This window comes from Gobius niger, assembly GCF_951799975.1.
Source record: "Gobius niger genome assembly, chromosome: 1".
Lineage (NCBI taxonomy): Eukaryota > Metazoa > Chordata > Actinopteri > Gobiiformes > Gobiidae > Gobius > Gobius niger.
The window spans coordinates 17,662,174-17,674,334 of record NC_136852.1 but is presented as its reverse complement, the minus strand read 5'-3'; the positions used below and the strand labels follow the sequence as shown (position 1 = coordinate 17,674,334).

Sequence of the window (12,161 nt, the reverse complement as noted above, 5' to 3'; positions counted from 1 at the left end):
ATGAGTGCGAGTATGAGTACAAACATGTTGTATCGGCCCAATACCCGATACTGGTATTGGTATCAGTGAATCCCCACACTGCGTTCCAAATTATTATGCAAATTGTATTTTTGTATCAAAAAGGTAAAAAAATTAATTAAAAAAATTAATGAAACTCATGGATGGTATCGTGTCTCGGAGCTCTATATCACTGACATTAATCTCAGAGACCTGTGATGATTAGTTGTCAGGTTAAGCCCAGTTAAGGGAAAAACTGCTGAAAAAGGGTGTTCCACTTTATTAAGCAGATCATCATTTTCAAGCAATATGGTAACGAAAAAAGGATCTCTCTGCTGATGAAAAGCGTGAAATAGTTGAAAGCCTTGGTCTAGGTATGAAAACCTTCGATATTTCATGAAAGATGAATTTGTGCAGATAATGGCACAATAAGGACGGTTTCTGCCAGACAAACACATCAGATTAAGAGAACAGATGCTACAAAGCAGCAGACCGGTATTTGAAGCTGCTGGTGCCTCTGGAGTCTCCCTAACATCAAGGTGCAGGACCCTCCAGAGGCTGCAGGTGTGCATAAAACTTCAATCTGGGCCTCCCCTAAACTGTTAATTGAATGCTGATGAACAGAAATGGCTACAACGGGCTCAGAAGTACATGAGGACTCATTTTCAAAGAGTCTTGTTCACTGATGGTCAAATCAATGGAGTAGTGGATAGTTGGTGAATGGCCACAATGTCCCAACAAGGCTGCGACGTCAACAAGGAGGTGGCGGAGTCATGTATTGGACCAAAATCATAAGGGAGAGAGCTGGTCGGCCCCTTTAGGCCCTTTTAGGCTCCCTGAAGGTGTGAAAATGACCTTTGAAAAATATGTGGAGTTTCTGACTGACCACTGTCTTCTATGCTACAAAATGAAGAGCCGTGCTTTCCCTAACAACATCCTCTTCATGCATGACAACGCACCATGTAAACCGTAAAGAATACCTCTGCATCACTGGCTGCTATGGGCATAAAAGGAGAGAAATTCATGATGTGGACCCCCTCCTCCCCTGACCTCAACCCTATTGAGAACCTTTGGAGCCTCAACAAAAAAAAAACATCTATGAGGGTGGGAGGCAGTTTTCATCCAAACAGCAGCTCTGGGAGGCTATTCTGACATCCTGCAAGCAGAAACTGTCCAAAAACTCACAAGTTTAATGGATTTAAGAATTTTGAAGCTGCTATCACACAAGGGCTCCTATGGTAAAATATAGCTTGACCTGTTAATATTTTTTTTGATTGAAATAGCTTTTGATTCAGTAAATATGACCTCCTAATGCTACAAATTCAACAAATGACCATTTTCAGTTAATTTCAAGCTTTAAAATGTATTGAAACGATGAGTTGCATAATAATTTGGAACTACTCTAGACAGCACAGACACTCGAAAACGGTACAATATTTGTGGATAATAATGAATTTGTTTAAAAAAAAACAACTAGGTGAAATTGGATAATTTTCCAAGGCACATCAGACAATATCTCACGGCACACTAGTGTGCCACGGCACAGTGGTTGAAAAACACTGATATAGAGGACAGATTCAGACGGGCTCATTACAACGTGTAGCGCGGATCCTAAAACAGCGCAGACGTTTTGTTGCAGTGGTGCGTGTATGTGCAGGCGTGTATCTGCAGCTGCTCCGCGCCTGCAGGTTTCTATTATAAAGAGGCTTTGGCGCAAAGCGGCATCAATAAGAGGCGACGTTAATGATCATCCGAACCGGTTCTCCTTATACTCCCTATCGGTGCTCCTCCAGTGGGACAAAGAGCCACTACAAGGAGCTTGAAAAACCGCATGTGGCTCCGGGGCCGCGGGTTGCTGACCCCGGTGATAGGCCCTTGAATATGGTAGGCCCCTGGGAGGCTCCAGCCCCTGCTAGCCTATTGGTTAAGGCGGCTCTGAATATAATATGAGAGTGGTGAATCGTGACCGCTGCTATGGTTGGGGAGGTGTGATGCGTACTGGCGCGGAGTGTGCGCTTGGAGAGCCTTTGGCACAGCTGGACGTTCAGTTCCTCCACAGGTGTGGCGGGGCTGAAGATCTTGGGATGCCTTTTGGCGGCACATATTGCATGGGGGGCTAATTTTGCAAGTTCGTGTAGGGCTGTGCAATTAATCGAAATTGGATTACAATTTCGATTATTACACTAAACAATTACAAAATTAGCATAATCGGGATTTTTTTTTCCCCGATTATGCTATGTTTTTTAATTTTTTTATATATATTTCTTTTTGCAAAGCAGACTTGCATTATTTCATGGCGCTGAGATTATTTTACCTTCGCATTTCATGTGCCATGGCTCATGCTTTTGCCTGACAAATAAAAACAAACAGTGCTGTGTGATGTCATCAGGCCACACTGCTCAGTTTACTTGCACAGGTGTGAAGGCTGGCCAGCAGGGGGCAGGTGTGAAACAGAGACCTCTCCTTAATCGAGGCATACTTGAAATCATTTGTACTTTTATTAATAAATTAATATTTGTTAATAAATTAATATATGTACTTATTTTATTAATAGATACATACATAAAATAAAGACAACATATTCTTAATAGTCTATCACTCAGATAAGCAAAAAAGGCTTAATTGTGGGAAACCAGCTTGAGTTTACTGTAATAATGGATGAAATAGATATTTTATTATAATATATGATATTCATAGCCAGAGTTGACTCATCACCCACAGCTTCAGGGGGTACACAGCTCCAAAAAGTTTGGGAAGCACTGGCTCAGGCTATTTTTTGTGACACAGTCTATCTGGTCCTAACATTTCCTCCTCATTGAAACAAACAGAGAAAGAGATGAAGAGGTTCAAGAAAAGCAAGTTGGTCAACCTGAAGCCTCAGCTTGACAGCAAAAAAACGAGAAAGAATCATGAAGAAGACAGGGAGAGAAGAAAGTGCAGGTAGTGTCCATGGCGTCTCACTAAAGTTTCTTTTAAAGTTTTCTTTGTTCTGGCTTTGACAAACCTGGGGTTGATGTTTCACACTGGGTTTGGAACATAGTGTTGGTTTTGAAATAGCTGTTTAAATAAAGCTTTATAATAAAGATAAAGCACATTTTTGTAATCTGAGAGTGAGTGAGCATGAGGGTGCATGAGGGTTGATGAAGCTGTTAGAGTAAAGAACTGTGTTTTGCTATGGTTTGTTGTGACTAAACTGATGTAAAACTGGAAATTGATGTTAGTCAGCAAGGAAAGCTGTAATATGGAAAATAATACTAATGCATTAGTCTTATGTAGCGCTTTTCAGATGCTCAAAAGTTGCTTTACAATTTTGTGCATTATTCATTCACTCACTCACTCACTCACTCACTCACTCACTCACTCACTCCAGGCCGGTCTCCAAAAGTGCAACAAAAAGCTGCTCACAGTTGGGCAGATACACTACTACAATAAAGTAGTTTCTGAATTGGGTTAAATGTAATGTACTTACTCTCAATGGGAGCTTGGGGGCGCTGTTTTAGCAAATGTCTTATGGTCGTAATTCAAGGATAAAACAAACAACCACTTGTGTCATATGGATTTGGAGGACTTGTTGCCCCTTTTACCATCTCTGGTTGAAAAAGCACTGCTAAAATTAGGTGGAGAGGCCTCAGGGAGGACAAGTTTTGCATCTCCACCCAGTCAGGTTTCAATTAAAAATAAACAAGTTTATGATCTAAAATGAAATAATTTATGATAAACAGCTTGTTCAGCAGAGAGCGGACATTTTAAAGGGCCATGTTTATTGTGATGGGGGACTGGATACTAACAGAAGTATGTGTGTTGTGATTTGGAGATAGGTCTGAGGTTATTGATGTTAGCAGTGTGAATGATAGTTTTACCTTTAGTCGGCTCTCGCAGCAACTACTTCGCCCACTAAACCATTTATAAATGCAACGGTATAGGGATTTGTCAGTTAAAGGTTGTTCCTATGATGCAGAGGAGTAAACATGTAATGCAATTGTTTTTTTATCTTTTGAAACTGGTGGGCTTGCTTTAATTAACATACATGTCCATCAATCCATTTTCTTCCGCTTTATCCGGGGCCGGGTCGCGGGGGCAGCAGGCTTAGCAGAGATGCCCAGACTTCCCGATTCACACACACCTCCTCCAGCTGTTCTGGGGGGACCCCGAGGCGACACCAGGCCAGCTCAGAGACATAGTCCCACCAGCGTGTCCTGGGCCTTCCACGAGGCCTCGTCCCACTAGGACATGCCTGGAACACCTCCCGCGGGAGGCGACCAGGAGGCATCCGGAACAGATGCCCGAGCCACCTCAGCTGACTCCTTTCGACGTGAAGGAGCAGCGACTCTACTCCGAGCTCCTCTCGGGTAACTGAGCTCCTCACCCGATCTCGAAGGGTGCGCCCAGCCACCCTGCGAAGGAAACTCATTTCGGCCGCTTGTATTCGCGATCTCGTCCTTTCGGTCATTACCCAAATCTCATGACCATAGGTGAGGGTGGGAACGTAGATCGATCGGTAAATCGAGAGCTTTGCCCCCTCGACTCAGCTCCCTCTTCACCACGACAGACCGATACAGCGACCGCATCACTGCTGACGCCGCACCGATCCGTCTGTCGATCTCGCGCTCCATCCGTCCCTCACTCGTGAACAAGACCCTGAGATAACATACATGTCACCAAAAGAAAACACCAAACATCATTTAATGAATATTTCTTTATTCATCTATGTTTTACTTAGTCTTATATACACTAAAACATTATTTTACTGCATATTATTAATAATAATAAAAAAATATGTTTTACCAACTCCTAGTCAGAATGTTTCTGTTCATATCACTTTTTTCATTTATTGGTTTTAAAAGTAGCTCTACTCTTACCCATTACATTCTTTTTTGTGTTCTTCTCTGGTTTGAATAAAATGACATAACACTTGGGGACAAAAATACAAAAAAGAAGCCCAAAACTTGAGGCCAGTATTGCAAATATCTCCACAGCAACACTAAACTTTCCTGGAGAGCTGACATAAGCTGGGATAAAAGCGATCCAGACTGTACAGAAGATCAACATGCTAAAAGTGATGAATTTGGCCTCATTGAAGTTGTCAGGCAGTTTACGAGCCAAGAAAGCCAATACAAAACATAAAACAGCCAACAGGCCTATGTATCCCAGTACAGCCCAGAAGCCAATGGCTGAACCCATGGCACACTCCATAATGATTTTGTAAGTGAACTGTTTCATGTTTTTGAAAGGAAATGGAGGTGATATTGTTAACCAGAGGACACATATCAGCACCTGTACCAGAGTAAAGGCTACAACACTGAGTCTCTGCTGAAGAGGCCCAAACCACTTCATGACATTACTGCCTGGAAGCGTGGCTCTGAAGGCAAACAAAACCAGTAAAGTCTTCCCCAAAATACAGGAGATACAGAGGACAAAGGTGATGCCAAACGCTGTGTGGCGCAGCATACAGGACCACTCAGAGGGACGGCCGATGAAGGTCAGAGAGCACAGGAAACACAGGCTCAGGGAGAAGAGCAGCAGGAAGCTCAGTTCAGAGTTATTTGCTCTCACTATTGGAGTTTTTCTGTATTTGAGGAAAATCCAGGCCACAACACAAGTCATGCAGGTCCCTAATAAAGAGGCAGCTGTGAGTAGAGCTCCCATTATTTCTTCATAAGACAGAAACTCTGTTTCCTTCTTCACACAAGCGACTCTTTGGGCATTGGACCAAAAATCTGGAGGGCATTGGATACAGGTGATGGAGTCTGTAAATATTCAGAGAAAACACTCAGTCAGTGTCTGTGACAATATTTAAAATGAGATACATCATTTTTACAAATGTGTAATACATAAATCTTTGAAACCTGTAGTGTTACTGATTTCTCCCTCTGCACAGGGTGTACAGTCATAACAGCAAACAGGCTTTCCTTTCTGGAGGACTTTACGTGTTCCTGGTAAACATGGTTTGCTACAAATGGATTCTGGCACCTATAGAAAAACATGTACAGCATATTTATAAAGCTACTATACTGCTTCATATTGTAGCCTCCGTGAATTACTCCCCTGCTTTGAATTCTGTGCCCAAAATAGAGATGTGTTTTGTAGTTTCAGCTGTCGGTCCACAGGTAAAGAAGCATCATACAAACCAACTGTGACAAACTCCACTGTGCCCTGTGCCGTAGGCTGCCAGTTTATAATTTCATATTTAGCAGCAGGGTCTCCTTTTTCATTGAAATAAACCTCTTCTCCTTCTTTGGTTTGGAAACGAATGTTTTTTAGATGCTGCAGAGTCTAATAAAAACATACATTCATTTAAGAACTTGAGTGAGCAGGCAACAACACTTGTCACCATACGCACCATGGATGGATCAAGAGTCACATTCGTGTCACAGGTTTTGTTACATTTGAGGATTTTGTGCAGGGCATGAGCCACTGCATACACTCCCTTATAGACATTGTTGAAGATTGGCATCAGTGACATGTCGGTGAAGCTGTTTTGCACATCACTCAGGTCTTCAGTTCCTGTACATCGTTTGTGGTTGTTCTTGGAATTAAATTCACAGCTGAACAGAGCTTCCCAAAACTTTGTGAACAACTGATTACCAGATGAGTTTAAAGGCTTCACATCCATCATAAACTCTTCAATGCCGCGGACATGAGCCTCTGGGATGGACAACCCTATAGCCCCGTCCAGAATGTGGTGCTCATCTAAAGCAGCAGTTTGAGCGTGTAAAATCCAGCCCTCACTGCCCACCCACTGGTAGCCACTCACATTGTGATACGATAGCTTATGTATGATTACATCCATATCCATGTGTGACACAAAAGCCACTATCACTTTGGCGGAAGAGTGTTTTATCACGTTGACTATATTGAGTATTTTTTCTGCAGGATCGGTTCTGAAGAAAGACACAGAATACTCCAAACAGATGCCCAGCTCATTGGCTGTTTGAGTAAAAGTGGCCATGCCATTGTTGCCATAATCATCATTTGTTCTGATGGCTCCCACCCATGTCCAGCCAAAGTGTCTGACCAGCTGGGCCAGGGCTCTGCTCTGGTACAGGTCACTGGGTATAGTCCTGAAGAAAGAGGGGTATTTGGCTTTGTCACTCAGACAGGCACAAGTGGCAAAGTGGCTGATCTGGAAACAGATATTACATGATATAATTTATTATATAATTATATATAATTTATAATTATAATTTATTATATATTATGTCTCCTGACATTTTCCTGCCACTGACTTAAGCTTACCAGTGGTAAATGAAATGGTCCAATGACGGTAGCTATGGCCATGCAAGGGGAAGATGAAGTCTCTCCCAGAATAGCCTGAACTTGTGCTGATTTGGTGCATGGTGTTTCAGAGGACACAAATGTTGCTTCATTACCATTAGCCAGGGCTAGTGCTCCACTCACTGCTCTTGCAATAGAGCCACAGGCATCGTACATTTTATAGCCCAGGGAAAGGCCTGGCAGTATTTCTGAGCTGTTGTTAATTTCCGCAATAGCAAAAAGCATCGCCTGGGCAAACTGAAAATCCATTAAGTTTAAGCTATATTCAAAAGGCAAACAGAATGCTGAATTAAAATTAACTTGGCCATGCCCAGTGAAATTTGTTACTTGCAAAACCCTTTGAAAGGATCTTTCTTTTCTTACCGTCTCACTTACCTTGTACATTGCAGTGGCTTAGGTTTTTGTGTGTAATTGTCTTGCTTGTTTATCCATCGGCTGTGAAAAGACAAGATTCCTCCCAACAAAACATCACCATCCTTGAATATCTGAGGTTCTTCTACTTTGCCAATCTGCTGACAGACTGGCTCACGGGCCTGTGAAAATGATACCACCAGCAGCAGATGAAGGAAAGCCCAGCCCTGCTCTGGCCAGCTCTGTGTAAACGTCGTACTGTCGAAGCAGAGCATCATTCAGCACATATTGGACTGGGCAGGGGCCGTCACTCATATTTATACTCTAATCTGGTCACGGTTGGATGATTCTTTTCCTGTTTAATGAAACAAAGTGAAAAGTAAAAAAGACAATAAAGATTAAGATTTTCAAATTCAGCTACAAAGAAAACATTATATATTATATTATATATATTATATATAACATGTTATTCTTTTGCTTGATAAACAGTCAACAACTTGATTTTTTTGTCATTAAGTAAATGAGTGGCTGAGTCTCAAAACATGCTTGCTTTATCATACCCCCCAAAACAATCACTCTCTCCTCTTTGAAGCCAAGGCAAGTTTTTTCCTGTATAGAATTGCAATGCAAAGAGCTTCATAGTTACATAAAATTACATGAAGGCAATCCATAAAACATCAGTATAATATATATAGCCGCAAGCGGCGATTATCGGCCCTCGCCGACCGCCCTGCCCCCTTTTGTCTCCCTCAATCTAAATTTACGGTATTGCTACTGCCTTTATGTTTGTTTGCTTTTTAAGTTTTTTCCCTAGGGTCTTACTTTTAGGATTTTTGGAATGCGCTAATGTGCCCTCTCGGTATCTGACAAAGTTTTTTTCAGAAAAAAAAAGAAAAGTTTTTTGACAATGCTGAGAACTCTGCTCTTGATTTATACATTATACAGAGAAAACTGTGAACACTGCATTCCAAATTATGATGCAAATGACATTTTTCTCTGATTTCCTAAACTGTCAACTTAAATGTGAGTCAGCATCATTTCAAGTCTGTAACTGGTCGAGGATCATTTAAATGTGGTTGACGGCATGGTAGCGCAGTGGTTAGCGCCTCTGCTTCACAGCAAGAAGGTCCCGGGTTCAATTCCCACCAGGACGGGGCCTTTCTGTGTGTAGTTTGCATGTTCTCCCCGTGTCTGCGTAGGTTTCTCCTACCACTAAAAATATGTGCAATAGGTGAATCCTCCAGCCAGGTGATTCTGACCATCATGGAGGTGGGGCCCCGGGCGCGGCACTGCCGTCGACCACTGCTCCCAGCGGTATCGAAGGATGGGTTTAATGCAGGGGACAAATTTCCCTACGGGGACCATAAATTATACAAACAAACAAACAAACAAACAAAACAAACAGAAAATCTCCCAGTGAAAACAGTATTTTTTTCAAAAATAAATATAGTAAAAAAACTCAAAATCTACTGTTCCAAATTATTATGCAACTCATCGTTTCAATACATTTTAAAGCTTGTAACTTTAACTGAAAATGGTGATTTGTTGAATTTGCAGCATTAGGAGGTCATATTTATTGAAATCAAAAGCTATTTCAATCAAAAACATCTCAGTAGGTCAAGTTGTATTTTAACACAGGACCTTCTTTGAGCAGCTTCACAATTCTTAAATCCATTAAACTTGTGAGTTTTTGGACAGTTTCTGTTTGGATTTCTTTGTAGGATGTCAGAACATCCCTTGTGTGGCCTTTGATTGTAGATCAATATTTTTTCAAACATTTTTTACATAGTTATGTTAATCCACTTCTGTTCTGCACAAAACTTTTAAAGTTTGAAGAAATGTCTAAATATTTAACAATTTTATAGTCAATTTAAAAAAAAACTAACACACACAATTATTCATTTTTCATTAAAAAAAAGTGATTTGGGGCTGAATTTGAATTTACATTATAAAACACCCTTGGGTATGTCAAAGATCAGTAACAACTTTGATCTTGTTTTTATGTAAAGTTGAGTTTTTGCATTTTCTCCCTAATCTTACGTTTCAACTGCTGTAAAAAATATTGTAGATTAACATTTTTTAAAACTTTTTTCACATAATTATGTTAATCCTCTTCTGTTCTGTACAAAAGTTGAGGGTGTGTACGGATATTCTGGCCTGTGGTGGGATTGAGTGTGTTGGGGGCGTGTGGGGATATACTGGCCTGAGTGGGGTGCAGGTGTGTTGGAGGTGTGTGGGGGTATGCTGGCCTGGGTTGGGGCGTAGGGGTGATGCGAGGATCTGGGGAGGTCTGGGCGGTGTTGGGCAGATGTTGGGGATATACTGGCTAAGGGTGGGGTATTGGTGTATTTGGTATGTTGAATTTGTGGGGGATATACTGGCCTGGAGCATGATGGAGGTGTGATGGCAGATGTTGGGACTGTGTGGGTGACTATAATAGTCTGGGGCAGGGTGTAAGGGTGTTGTAGGTGGGGATTGGGGGATATACTGGCTTGGAGCGGGGTGTGGGTGTGTTGGTGGGGTGGTGTTGAGAGTGTGTGGGGGATATTCTGGGCTGGAGAGCGGTGTAGGTGTTTTGTGGTGTGTTGGGGGTGTGTGGGGGAGGTACTTGTCCGGGGCGGGGTGTGTTTGGGGGGTCTGGGGAGTGTGTATTTTTTAGCATCTGTGTTTAGGTGTGTTTTATAGAGAGCTGCTTGATTACAGCCATATTTGTAAACAAAAACACCTGACAACTACCCCCACCATGGACAACCACCCCAACTCACAAACCCTCCAACACCCCCCAGCACCTCTCCACAGACCTCCCCCAAGGCCCTGTATAAGCATATCCCCCATGAGCCTCAGAACTCTACAGAAACAGCCTCAGTATGATATTAGGTCTTCTCCATTGAAATGGTTTGAAAATGCATTTTCAGGGTAAATGCTCAAAATTCAGTTTGAACTATAAACTGGAAACTGTTCCAAAAATATCTAATGCAGAGTGAGCGCTCACTTTATCCACAAACAATATTTGATCCCAAATGCTCTGGTGCTGCCATTTGGTGCAGCTGGAGTTTAGTAAACAACAGAGCGTAACTTCAGGCTCTGCGGGGCTTTCGCTAAAGGTAAATAGACGATGTGTTTCTTGTTGTCACTGCCGTGTTGTCACTGCTTTTCTCTTTGTCTAAGAGCTTTAGTTTTTTATTCAGTCCAGGTTTAGTCCTGTTTTTTAACCAGCTTTCTGTAAGTGGTGTCCTGGCTCAGACCGCGGCTCTGCCATCTCTGATAATGACGAAAGTGTTAGTAAGTTATAGCTTTGCTTCGCTTCTGCATTTGCACTGAAGCTGGTCATGAGTTATGGTTGCTTTTTTAGACTCACTGCGGATCATTTAAAAAAAAGTTTTTCAAAACCGCCCCCAACCGGAACATTTCGGTCGGTACCAAGTAGGTACCGTTTAACGGTACCCAGGCCTATTCCTCACTGATGCCATGGCCGTAATTAATTGTTTTGTGGAGAAGCAGTGTCTCCAAGTTCCAGTAGTTTTACCAGAATTATGGCATTTTAATGAGCAAACTTAAAACACATGCATAATTATGCTTGATGAATGAATGACTGAATAATATTTTATTCTAACCAACATTTATACAACCTGCCATGAGTGAGGCAGTTGTGAGCTGAATACCAACATATTTCGTCATCATTTTAGTCAAATTAATATATGTGCTGACTAAAACCTGACTAAAACTAAATTAAAAGTTATTTAATCAACTAAAAGTAGACTAAAATTGAAAAGACTTATGTGACTAAATCTTGACTAAAACTATAAACAACATTTTCTTCAAAAGGCTAAGACATAATTCAAATAAGTTGTCCAAATGAACACTGGTTCATAACACAGTTAAAACGCTGGGAGCCCAAAGAACACATGCAGCACCCGCCAGTTATAATGGGAGTTCAAAAACAAAACTTTGGGTTCATGTACAAATATTTTATCAGTTAAAAAGACTAAAAATGTCAATGGTTAATTTCCAAAAACATCCAGCACTACACATCTCCACTTACTCGGTTAAGAGTAAAATATAAATTTTGGAGCAATGTAGGTTCTCAGTAATCCATGTGGTCAATTCAAACAATTCTCAACACAACATGCACGATGACCTATAATAGTATTCTCATCCTGTTATTGTGAAAATTAACCTGTATTTATTCATATTGTGAAATAACTAGAGGTGGGCATAGATATTGTTTTTAAATCTAGATTAATCTAGATTAATTTTGAAATTAATCTAGATTAATCTAGATTAAAATGGCTCGCTTGAATTCTGCCGAAGCCATTCAGAATATGTGTGCTGCTACCCAAATAATGACTAAAAGCAAGTCTTTGAGAACGAGTTTCTCAAGCCAGGCGGTGCAGGGTCCAGGGGCTCATCTCCTGTTTCCAAAATGCATCACAAACTGCATGAGAACGTTCTACTATGATAATTGGTGATGAAAATAATTCATGTTCAAGAAGATGCACTTGCGTTTACTAACTGTTTATTCAGTTAAACATTAAAGC

General features: G+C 41.3%; 1 protein-coding gene across 1 annotated transcript; it reads right to left on the bottom strand.

Moving 5' to 3' along the window:
• Positions 1-4,821: 4,821 nt before the first annotated feature.
• LOC306969815 (extracellular calcium-sensing receptor-like) lies at positions 4,822-7,938 on the bottom strand (the record flags this gene model as incomplete). The annotated part of the gene is made up of 7 exons (XM_079565499.1): positions 4,822-5,744; positions 5,844-5,967; positions 6,043-6,270; positions 6,338-7,120; positions 7,234-7,531; positions 7,648-7,707; positions 7,802-7,938. 7 exons carry the CDS (start codon positions 7,936-7,938, stop codon positions 4,822-4,824), a joined length of 2,553 nt encoding a protein of 850 aa, XP_079421625.1.
• Positions 7,939-12,161: the final 4,223 nt, after the last annotated feature.